The sequence below is a fragment of the Schistocerca americana genome, chromosome 1 (genome assembly GCF_021461395.2).
Source record: "Schistocerca americana isolate TAMUIC-IGC-003095 chromosome 1, iqSchAmer2.1, whole genome shotgun sequence".
Taxonomy (NCBI): domain Eukaryota; kingdom Metazoa; phylum Arthropoda; class Insecta; order Orthoptera; family Acrididae; genus Schistocerca; species Schistocerca americana.
Genome location: NC_060119.1, coordinates 1,148,985,839 through 1,148,999,035, shown reverse-complemented (window position 1 = coordinate 1,148,999,035; position 13,197 = coordinate 1,148,985,839). Strand labels below are relative to the sequence as shown.

At 35.3% G+C, this 13,197-nt stretch overlaps 1 protein-coding gene across 3 annotated transcripts in view; it reads right to left on the bottom strand.

Moving 5' to 3' along the window:
* The window catches only part of LOC124619396, a 111,170-nt gene extending 98,237 nt beyond the window's left edge, over window positions 1-12,933 (bottom strand). The window contains exons 1-2 of one of the 3 annotated variants that reach the window (XM_047145762.1): window positions 12,853-12,933; window positions 11,321-11,361 (exon numbers count right to left, since the gene is read on the bottom strand). In XM_047145762.1, coding sequence (XP_047001718.1) covers window positions 11,321-11,335 — 15 coding nt within the window. In that variant the 5' untranslated portion in view covers window positions 11,336-11,361; window positions 12,853-12,933. Of the gene's footprint in view, window positions 1-11,290; window positions 11,362-12,614; window positions 12,757-12,852 lie in introns of those variants that run through there. The other 2 variants (XM_047145753.1, XM_047145769.1) reach the window with 2 other exon arrangements.
* Between the last annotated feature and the right edge of the window lie 264 nt (window positions 12,934-13,197).

Below are 13,197 nucleotides of genomic sequence, written 5' to 3'. Positions count from 1 at the left end.
AAATTCTACTTCTACCTCGGGATTCTCCCATTTGAAAGAATAACAGAGTTCTCTCAAGTTACACAAAATGAGTCTTTTTTGCATGTACACATTTTTTTGAACACTTACTTTGTCTTTTGTTCCAGGTAGCACTCTGGAACTTTCATCCTTTTCATAAAAATCTGTTACAAGTCTTACTGTATTTTCAGAAAGAGTTTTACCTTTTTTTGGACCAGGAGTTTCCAAAATACCCTTTTCAGATTTTAGCTTTCTAGCTTGTCGCACCATGTACTCACTTACATAAAATTCTTTCATCACTTTATTTCGACTCCAAGAATCTGGAGCCAAGGTCAGAATCTGGATTTTTCTAGACCTCCCAACAGATGAAATCTTCTCTTTCATAAGAGAAATCATTACATCAAAATACTTTGCTTTCTCAACCACACTTGTATCTTGTTCGTCGTCATCAGAACTTGGTGCATCATATTTTAATGCTTTTGAAACCGCCTTTTTTGCAGTCTTTTCAATACTGCTAACCTTCCTTTTAAAATAAGACCCTTTACTTTGTTCTGACAAGCCATGAAGCTTTATCGGTGTTAAACCTAAACCTAAACCTAAATTATCAAGAGCAATGTTTGTTTGTACGAGGGATTCATTTCTGAATTCCAATGATTCTATTTCAACCATGACTTCATCATCTGTTTCACTTTCATTGACTTCAACTCTTAATTCTTCCTCACAAAAGTTACGGCATGTTGAGCAAAGCTTTTGTCCAGGTTTTGTGCTGATATTTTTTGTCAGTAATTGTTTAGAAAGATCCAAGCCTACACTTCTCAACGATTTTTTGATGGGCTTTTTGTGTTTTTTTTAGTGGGTCTACACATGTTGTTTGATACTTTTCAAAAACATTTAAAAAGTAGTAGCTGTGGTGTGAACATATATTCTTAAATTCACACAGATTAATTGCAGATCGTAAGTGGATCAAATCTTTTTCTTCCTCACTCAATTCAGATACCAGTTGTAACTTTTTTGAAGGTGTGTAGGTTGTTTGGAAACAGTCAGATTTTTTAAATAACCCTACTCTACAGGTTTGAATATCTGACATACTGATTTCACTTTTGGTCTGATTACTGTTCTGGTTACTTTTATAGGATATTGGAAAAGAATCTCTGTAAACTAAGTAACAGTACTTACTGAAAGTTCGAATAAACTTAATAAAATACTATCCAAGCACTATTTAACACTGTAATAATTTTTTACTTCAAAACACAGGAGTAACAAAACAAAATGCAAGCGTACTCCAGGAAGACAAATCTTATTTTCAGTGTCTAAGTCACTTGGTACTTTTTATTTTTAAAATATAATTAATATTATTTTAAAAATTAGATAACTATTAAGCAGGTTAAAAAGCCAACATAATTTTTCTTTTATCTAATAGCCTATACAATTAAGAGTATTTTAAAACAAATTTGAGCTTTCTATCAGGTCTGAGACTCTAGATATTGCAGTTTTTGTAAAACTAAACACCCGTTGGGGGGGGGGGGGGGGGGGAATTATTATAAATTTTTTTTTTATTTGGAAGATTTTAATATATCTTTATGGTAATTTTTTTTAACATTTAGATATAATACACAAACTTATTCCAAAATTTCATACTGATATCTTGAGTATTCTTTAATATACAACATTTTTTTGTTGTGAGGACACGTTTCAGTTACGATTTCCGACTGCTGAAACAACGCCAAATCTAAAAACTTTAAAAATTTATAAAACAAAAACTATAAGAGATCGAGCAAAAAAAGTTTACAAGTGCTTTCAGGATGATAAAAGACGTAATTGTACCAAGTTTCATCAAAATCTGACATGGTTGGTGTCAAGACCTGGGTGACTTGACATGAAATGACCCAAGTATATTACTATCAACATGATACAACAACACAAATGTTCCCATAACTGTTGTTTACACGCTATGTAAAATATCAATGGTGCAAATAAGCTAACAACTACTATGGGTATGATTGTACCACTACTTGATTACTTATAACAGACATGGTGTTTCAGACAAGAAGATGGCAGAAATTTGATCTTAGTGTACCTATTAACAAGCAGAACAACAGTACTAACTTTCTGAATGTCTTGCTTTGTGAAGTTTCCAAAATTTAGTAGTGTCATACACAAAACCAAAAGCCGTAAATGACATATTTGTAACCTGTAAAAACTATACCTTTAGTACTTTGATTTACCTTCCTTCATTGTGGCACATATTTGTGTGTTAAGCAATACTTTCTCATATTTTATTTTTCCTTTTCAAATTGCATCTTAAAAATCTGTTACATTATTTTTAACCAATACCTATTTAATCCAGATGTTCCTTGAGTTCATTTAGTGATACAGCTGGTACCATAAAGCGACCTCAGTGCCTATTTCTATGTCTAGTGTTGTAGAATTTAATATTTTTATTTGCATTTATTGTAAATGTTAGTTTTTGTCCATCCTCGTTACTATGAAAGTTAACTTATTCAGTACAAATGAGAGACAAACTGTTAAATACTGATTGCAACATATCACCATGTAAATGCTCTTTCCAGCTGAACCTGCTTTTTGTGCAATTGAAAGGTGCACTGACTGCTATCAAGGAACTGGCAGCTATTGTAAATGTGGCAGTTGGGCAAAATAGAACAAGTAATATACTGGAATACTCAAAGTAATTGAACTACACTGCTTTCTCTTCAGAACAACTGAGCCACAAACTGCATACCCATTAGACTGTCAGTGGTAAGTTATACCAAAAGAGGCAGTTACTAAGTCCTCTGTACAGCACAGATAGTAGTAATGAAGAGCTGAGGATACTATGCCCTTACCCCCTATCAACAAATATGAAACGCTGTTTGAAACGACTACATTAAATAAGGTGCAGGAGGAAGGGGTGCACGAACTTCATGCATTTCAAACACATGGCAGATACTGGTGTCCCTTAGAAAGATGACAAAAAGGAACGAAAAGAAAACAATGTGCATTCAGTGTGTATCCACACGACCCATTCAACAAGTTTAAGAGGTCTCCCTCATGGTCACCAGGAAATAAGTCGCTCTGAGATGTTACTGCCAGCAAAGCCAAAATAAATAATGCCAGTCACCTGGATTCTGAGAAAGCACGATGGTCACAGAAGGTGGAGTTGAACAACCATGACACAGTCCTATGCAACTAACAACGAAACGACTGTAATACTGTGATTTTGAGCCAAAAGGACAAAACCTGAGACTTGTGTGATTCTGACAACCTGTACATGCACCACCGAGACAAGAAGTGCTGGGCCCCAAGACATTCTAGGCTGCAACACACATTTTATGTCACAGTGTGTGGCAGAATTTTTTTTTTTTTTTTTTTTAATTGTGAGACTGTCTCCAGACTGCTGCTCCAAAGAGCAAATATAAGGCTCCAAGAATAGTTCCTGACAATTTACAATATCAAGGTATTGGCGATCTAGAGTACATAGTTTTGAAGGATTACCAGAGTTTCTAGCCCTCCTGAATAGCAGCAGGACTCACGTAACACTTCACAGGGTCTGGCCTAAAATCTGAAATCGGTTACAGTATGATATTTAGGACAAACCTCATTGTTTAATGGAACAACAGGTTACATGAAAACGGAAGTAGTTTATAGCTGTTAAAGATACCCAATTTTAATTTACTGTGGAAGAATTTGAATGTAGTTTGAAACCTATACCAACTGCCATGGCAATTAGCAGAAATGGCCAAAAATGTAGGAGCAGAAAACCTTCATTCATGACTACAGATGTTACATAACCATGCAGTATAATTTGAATTAATTTTAACTATCCTAGGAAAAAAAACCTATTTTACTTGCACCACATGAGACAAACTTTCTGTACAACTCTTATAAATTTTTCTTTGGAAATTAAATGAAGCACTTTTCAAAGAAGGTATATCAGGATTTTAAAATGTCATCAACAACATCATTAGAAGTGGATTAGTTTAAGAGGACAAGCATGTGGTAGTAAATTGATCATATGCTTTTCAAAGGAACCATCCAGGAATTTATCTTAAATTATTTAGGAAAAACAGACAGAAGCTAAATTTGGATGATCAGATGGGTATTCGAGCTTGTTTGAAGACCAATATCTTAACCACTGCATGGAAGAAAACACTTCCACAGGGAAAATCTTTTGAAAACAAATAAAACTTACATATCTGACCAAGTTCACACACATACTGGAATCAGTCATCAAAACCCAGATATTGCAATAATGTTTATCAAGCAACTGAGGGCTGTAAAACAAACATTAAAGTTTCCATGTATGTATAGTAAAATGGACAAGTAGTTGATTGTGCCATATTTCAAAAACAGGAACTACAAACTATTAATTCCAGCAACAGGTATGTTGCTCATGTTGAAAAAATTAACTGCTAAATCTGTAAAAAAAGATTGTAGCAACCAGGAAAGGTAAAGGAAAATAGCAGGTAAGAAATAGGAAATATCTTAAACACAACGGTTGCTACACAACAGGTATAAGGCAAGACTTAGAATTGCTGACTGACAAACAAAAGTGCTCGATTTTATCAAAATGGTAGTGAATCACAACTTACAATGACTACTGTACAAAACTGAAGGGAAAGAAAGGAATTCTCTACATACCCGACTACAGTCTAAAATGACCTTCCACATGATGCACTTGTGTGTCGTATAGAGCACATATTGGCAAAGTTTCATCATGTCAAGTTAGAGGTAGTCAATGGGACGGTGGAATGGTGTAGCCAATGACAGATGATGACCATATGCCAGAAGTAAGAATTTTTCACATTTCCTATGCAAGTTTTACATAAACATTTATGCTATCAATTTATTCATAGTACCTTTGCACCTGCTTGCAATGTTGAAGTAGCTGTTAATGATTTAGGCTGAAACATAAAATCTTAACTCTGGTGGCACATAGATCTACACCACTGTCCAAGGCCTAGGTTAAGGCGGAAGGCGACAGTTTTGTTGTTACTAAGGAATCTTGGTTGTAGTGAAGGACTTATCTGTAGTGTAGTCCCAGGTTCACATCAGATTGGGTAATGATAGTGAAACGTATGCAAAGTGTAAGTGGTTTGTGCAGCATTAATATTGGCAAAGGCCAACAGTCAGTTTCTTCACATACCAATGTAAAAACTGATTTATTATTCTTCTGTTTCTAACATCTGCCAGTAAAGAAAATAAATCCCACAGGAAATGAATTGGGAAAGGAGTTGATCAAAAAGATCAAAAGACTTAATGAAAACACCATCATTACATACCATTCACAATGACAATCCGCAGGATGATATAAGCTTTTACATCATACAAAAGGTCCATATGAAACACGTCTTGCGAATTTCCCTGGTACAGAAAGAAAATTTTATCATGAAACATGCAATGTTTCATGTACAATGACCAAGGAAAGAAAATTCACAAACAATAATGTAGTGCAGTTTTATTGCACTTGCCACTGCTGAATTGTGTATCTCATTTCACTGTGCTGTGTTTGGGTTGTTGCAGTGGCTGGTCCATTGCAGGCAAAGCCTGAGTATGCCACTTTTGCTTACACATGCTCATTATGAATCAGAAAACATAAGTTTGATGGCACACTTATGTCTTCGAAACTAAGCTCTACAGGAGACAAACGGAGACAAATCTGTGGAAGTGGTATTGGACAAGCACGCGACTTGTGAATATCACAGGAACATATTTGCTCAAAAATAAGCTTCAACATATTTCTTACAGGGAAAATGTCTAGTTCTAATGACGACATTTTACTAAAATGTACTATGGTCTGGGGCTGTGCTGCAAATGTATATATGCAGAATTTGTTAAAGCTTCCAAAGACGGTCACTACACGTACCACGAAAATATGTTGTAGAAATCGTTGCAGAGACAAATTTAAATATCTCCAGATATTAACTGTCCGAGCACTGTACACATACAAAGCCATTCCTTTCTTAAATCTTCACTGCTCAGCTAATTTCAGTCGAGACACACATGATTACAACACTGAAAATCAGAATGATAACCACATAGAAAGTAAGTGTCTAAAATTAATGGATAAAGACTCAATAGCTGCATGCAGTATTTTTTTACAGTAAGCTTCCACACGACATGAATAATATCAAAGTGTTGCCTGCCTTCTGACAAATTAAAGCAGCACATGACTCTGGTTTGCCCGTACACTGAAAGGCATATCTAAATTTAAATTTTTGATAGCAAACAAGTTCTGCTTACCATAGGCTATAAGAATGCTCACTGCTGCTGTTTCTCATTTGTTTTTCTTCAGATGCACCGCTAGCTGTAACTGCCCTTGCCAATGCAAGACGAAAGATGGTTTGAATGTGATGTTGAAAGGTACTGCAATTAGTTCAACTTCATCATTGACTGCCTGCCACTGCCACTGATAATTCAACATCAAATGTAGCTGTGTGAGCAGCAGGTTCTCATAAAATAGTGCCTGACAGAGAGAGATGATTACTGTAGTAACTTTACATCCCTATCCATTTATTCTGATTAGGTTTCCTATGGTTTTTCCTAACCCTGAAGTAAGTGCTGTGGTGATTCTTGAAGAAACTTCATTTCACGTACATATTATTTTTCTTTACACAATTATAATATTTTATTGTCCTTGGAAATATCATGAAAAGTTAGTGTTCATTTACAAGGAGTTTGTTTTTCGATTAAAAAAACAGTTTTACTGAAAGAGGACCCTCTGAAAGTTCAACTACCTACGAAAACCGAGACAAAATGTACAACACTATATTGAACAACTGACAATTACAGTTTCATGAAATGGCTATTTTTGAAGGCCAGCAAGAAAGAGCATGGTGTATTCTGCGGGAAGAATCAGGTAGGAGAAAATTTTGTGCAAGATGGCTGATTCGCGAATACTGACCACAAGCAAGGCAAAAATGCATTTTTCTGAACGTTTGAAATCTTTCATACAGAATCCACATGATACTGTGGATTTATTTGTTATTGTGGATGAGACAGGGGTCCACAATTTCATGACAGAAAGAAAACACCAATCAAAGTAGTGGGTGGATGCTGGTGGTTCTGCTAACATGGAAGAAAAGTCCATGACTGCAAAACAAAAAAATTCAGGACAACATACCTGTAAACTAAGGTGCTTTGGAAATAGGAGAGTAGAGAAATTATAAGTGAAAATTGTAGGAAGGTCCACATCATTGACTAAACTTGTCAGTTTCTGACTAATAGTGAATCTAGTCACAATGTGTTTCCCTATCAAAAAGCAGACGCTTTGTATCCCAAGATTAACTCTTGACGAATTTCTGAGGTCAATAAACTGTGCGAAACAAAGAATTTTATTTTATGTGAGCATGGCATTTTAGTTCACCCATTTGAATGAAATACACACTATACAACACATGGCTGGAAAAGGAAACAAGTCCTGTGAAGACGTTATGCCAGATGTGGGTCAGTGTTTTGCATAACTCCACAAAAGTACCTCAGGGGTGAAACCTAAAAAAAAGGGGACAAAGTATATTCCACAGAATGCACGAGTTGACAAGTGTGGCTATTAACAAACCATAATTTTAATAAGTCACTGTTGCCGAATACTCACACATATCACTTACAGAAGAATGGAATGTTACGACCTCGGTGAAGAGCAGCTTGGACTCTAAATAGAGATGGGTCATTTGCGAAGGAAAATGTCCAAAGGAATGATTTGCTAGACTAAATGGAAGGACTAAGATACAACTTCTACGAAATTGTTAACCACTGTTCCTTTCTGGTCATTCCACGTGGGAACAAATATATACAAAAAACGAAGATGCTGTGACTTACCAAACGAGAAAGTGCTGGTAGACAGACACAATAAATTTTGTTTATTATGTCTATCTACCAGCACTTTCTCGTTTGGTAAGTCACTATATATATATATTTGTGTGTGTGTGTGTGTTTTATACACATTGTCAACAACTTAAGTTTCAAAATGAAATTAAATTACTAAAACAATTCCATGTACCATTTACATTTTTCAGCTTCAGAGGTGCATCTGCTATACTCTAAAGGTATTAAAGGACAGTCAGACAACCTCGAGTCCATTCTAGTCTGTTTTGTTTGAACAAATCACCAACTTTCATAGTTCGAATTTTGAAAATGCCTGGTCCCACCCAAGGCTGACGTGTACACACTATCCACCTAACTAAATATTCTTTGCACCTACTAGTTTCCAGACGCCACCTTTGTTCACAGAGTGTGACAGCTTATATGTGACCACTACGATGGAGAAAGGAGCCTGTGACCACTGGAAATAGTGTCACAGATTACCCCCAAAGTCTTACACCCAATACAAACATACAGTAGCTTGAAACTTCCTGGCAGATTAAAACTGTGTGCCAGATCGAGACTCGAACTCGGGTCCCGAGTTCGAGTCTCGGTCCGGCACACAGTTTTAATCTGTCAGGAAGTTTCATATCAGCACACGCTCCGCTGCAGAGTGAAAATCTCATACAGTAGCTTTCTTACTACCCATCGCTCATCACAACAAAATTAGTAACACGAGAGCACAGATATAGGTGAGCAGCCAGTAATTAATAAACTGAAGTGATAAAGTGTGGATAATTTCTTCCACTTACCCATTAAACTATCAAAAAATTGATCTGTTACAGAACTAAATCATTTTTCTAACACAGAATTCAACTAACAGCAAATAAAAGTATGCAATGCAAAACTTTGTACCCATAAAGTCGCTGGTTCCAATCTCGTTAGCAGAATTTAAAAAAAATTAAATTCCATATATATTACCAAATGGAAATGTAGGTTAAGAAATAGAGAATTACATCTCTTAACAAAAATTACATATTTTAACTTTTTAAATTACTGCTTATAAAACTGACAATTTTAGATTTATTTCAAATTTGGATAATTCAATGATCTAGGTATGTGGTGTAAAACTACTAATTTGCATAGGTATTTGAAAATTGTGAATAAAGTTATAGCTCTTCCAAGTTTGGAAATTGTGTGAAATTTATATCTGTCTCAACATAAATGACTATAATTCCAGTTCCAATGCTGATACAGCAGTCAAGCTTAACGTAACAGAAAGCTAATGAGTAGAGCTTCAGGTTCACACGTAACATGGTGGGTTTCTAAGAATTTTTACAAGCAATGTCACTGACATTGACCTTGAAAATCTCAATGTGTTGCATTGTAATGGCTCTGAGCACTATGGGACTTAACATCTTAGGTCATCAGTCCCCTAGAACTTAGAACTACTTAAACCTAACTAACCTAAGGACATCACACACATCCATGCCCGAGGCAGGATTCGAACCTGCGACCATAGCAGTCCCGCGATTCCGGACTGCAGCGCCTAGAACCGCAAGGCCACCGCGGCTGGCTACATAGTAATGCCCTGCAAGTTACTATAAATGCGGTAAATATCAAGAAGGCATGCCAAAGGCATTCTGCCCAAATATTTATTTCATCTTAACTTCAAGAGCAAAGAAATGTCTGAGATGATGACCCAATGAAAGATGGGTACATGTACTTAGGGTAAAGTCTTACCCAGTTGTGGACGTCACATGGTTGACTAAACAATGATGTCAATTAACATAACTTTTAAAATTTATTTCATATATAGAACATTGTAACAACAATGTTCATCCATTCATGATGACAAACAACAAATGGAGAATTGAGGCCAAAATTGCACCATGAAGAGGATGTCTGAAATGTTGAAATTTAAAAAGCTGGTGCTGAGAGGAACATACTTTAATCAAAGCCAAGCACAATATCATGTCAAATGACAAAATATATGATAACATTACTTTGATCAAGAAAGTAAAAAGCCCCAATCAGCAGCCAGAAGTTTATTAAAACTTGACCTAGGTTGCGATACTGCTGTGAGTATCTTTTTCAGAAGTATATGCTGTTACTTGGTACATATTTGTTGAAACATATTACATAATCATGAGCTAATAAGCTCAAGTCACATGCAGCAATTAAAATGTCCAATGGAACTGTAAATCTTAGTTAGACGTTTGCAATTGGTCAGCAGCCATATATATTTCACTTTTACTGTTTTAACGGATACTTCAATTACTGCATGTGACTCGAGTGGTTAGCTCAAGATTCACATAATATGTTTCTACTAATGTAACCAAGTAATGTCTTGTACTTCTGAAGAAGATAATTACAGAAGTATTGGAACCCAGATCAAGTTTAAATAAGTAAACTTATGACAACTGACTGGCAGTTTGTCTTATTAATCAAAGCTTACTCACAATTGCTTTTAACAGCCATGTTCAAGACTGCATAATTACATTACAAAATGATGACATAAAACTCATCTGTGCTGCCCTAATGCTAAAGGAAAGTTTAAACTTGAATCTAGGGTACTAGGACTACACTGTCATCAAGCCCATATAGTGAGTTATAACCCTGTTGTCTGCCAAGTTTGCGAATACAACGCAAATCTGATTTTGAAACTAAACATGAACATAAGAACAAATATTTATTTATTTATCATCATCCCAATGATCACATTTGTGATAGAGGATTTGTCAGGGTACATTTTAACAACTATATAATATCTTTACAAAATTTGTATCTGTGCTGAATTCATATTAATCTATCTTATGTTTAATACAATATACAACTAATAAGTGTTTTTATAACATAATTTCTTATGCACTGATGTAATTTCATTTGTCACATTAACTTAAACATATATTGTTATAGAGTGTCACAAACTACTGTTGTTCATTATGTAGCCTATAATGTGATCATCTACTTACAGTTTGAAAATGGAAACATAGACAATCATAGACAAAGATCTAATAAAAACCAACAGCATATCACATATTACCATTATTATATAAATAAACTATATACTTTATAGAATGTGTCATCAAACCCATCACAATCTAGCAATGGGAACCACATTTCAGAATAAAAACAGAAGGTGTTACTTAAATCTCTGGCAAGCAAATGCATAGTCAGAGCCCAAAATACAGTATCATATCATATTTGGTTAGAGCCACGAGAAGAGCTTCATGCAAAACTTGGAAATCAAATCATTACAGAAAAGAGTACCTCTCAGAGTTAACTAGTCATTAGAAATCATGTTTCTGAAGAAAAAGACTGCTACAAATCAAGTTACTGCCAGCCAAAATAATGAGATGAATGGTGAAAGGAAAAAGCAGTTATAGAACAGGCTACAGGTTTTATACAATTGGCTACTTGCTTCGTTAGAATGCACAAGCATGTTACAGAATAGAAATTCTGGCAAAAACTCAGCATTACAGGAAGCTCTTACAATGTTATTTTCCAGGCATTTGGAAAATACCTGTTTTCCCTCCATGGCTTTCCTTTTGCGTCCAGAGTATACTATAAAGAAAGTACCAAAGCACACATTATGTAAGTTCAGTTAAATGTTTAATAATTAAATGATACTATTCATGCTAGAGACATTATGTACAAATGAACATGCATACTAAAATGGCAAGTTGTGTGTTGAGCCTGAAAAATGGACACTATTATAATTAACAAAAATTAAATGTTAAACACTAGGCTGTTACATGAAGTACTAAGAAGCCCTGTTTTAGAAACCTGAACTTTTTAAATGAGTCAGTGTACACCATGAAAAGAAGTACTTGTCATTCCATGTGGTTTTTGACATTCACAGTGTTCTCTTTTGCTTCACAAATGATCATTTACTGCATAAACAATTCCCCTACAGGCATGTAAACAGTTATCAGCAAGAAGGATTTTGTGCCTTGTCATAACATAGAAATAAGCTGCGAGCAGCATTTAACAGTTCCTTATTCTGACAACTACCACTACGTTATGCAGTAAAAGTTCACGGGGAATACACGTCATTTGTGAAATCTTACATAGGCAAGGTCAATGAAAAATGTCAGTGTACAGCTGTAAGAGTTTATTTTGATATGTTAACATGTACTGAAAGTACAACTAGTAATTATTCTCAGCTTTATAAAACTTTGGATGTAATGATAAGCTGTTATTCTCTGACGAATTTGTAATGTTAAACATGGTGAACACTAGCATTAATGGATTACTCATTCGGGAAAAATGTTTCATCATATATTTTCCGTATACAAAACCTAAAATGTAGTCACGTTATACAGTGTTACTGAATGACATCGGAGTCAATGACTAACACATGTGCATTATTAAGTGGAACTTACACAACAGAAAGGGAGTGGGCGGAGTAAGTAGAAGACAAAAAGGGAACGGTATTTGGCGATGAATAATAAAATTATCATTTTCAGTTAAAGAGTTTCCTGGTTATGTCATCAGTCCATTCAGATTTTCTGCAAATTCTTTTACATTTAGCACACTTATTGTATGATTAAAACGATTATCGATGTTTCAAATTTAAGAAGTGCTCTTGGGAAGATTAAGTAAAAAGTGAAATTTGCAGACCCCTTTATATTACCACTTTTACCCATTTCGCCGCATAAGAAACGCAAAGTCCCTTCTCAACTGAAAGGTACACCAAGAAAATAACCTGAGTGAAGACATCCCAGCACGCCTTGACGTAAACGAGGAGCGAAATAGTTAAGGTAATACTAACAAAGTCGTACTATCCTAGCTTCAAGTGAACTTCTGAGAATTACCTTTACGCAGTTGAGCCGCGAAGGAACAAGACGTATTTTAAACAATTTGAGGCGACAAACGTTTTACAAATATACACAGTACCATAACAAACCAAACGCACATATGTTGTCCTTTCCTAACCTGCAATACACCAAAACGCCTTCACAATGTTTATTTTATTTATATCGATATATTTTCTATACACAGAAAGAGAAACACTGGCGTCTAAACTTCCGATAAGACTCGTGCTTAGCTTACTTTAAATCACACAGCTGATCCGCATGCCTTTAAACACAAGTCACACATTTTAACACAACTTCATAGACCAAAGATGCAAACGGCTCGTAGCAACAGTAATCACTGCGTAGTTATGAAGTCCTGTACGACGGTAACGTTTTTGAACGCAACAAATAGGAATAGTTCTTATATTTATCATTTCTCAAGTATTATTATAATTTCAGGGTCCAGTAACAGTGTGAAAGATCTGTGTTATCTTTCTCAAGCATATAATGCTCAACACTAAAGCGATCCGTTTTACTCATTGTTGTAGGCCATATGGATCCTTTCACCAACACCAGCTTTTCTGAACTGTACGGATGAGAA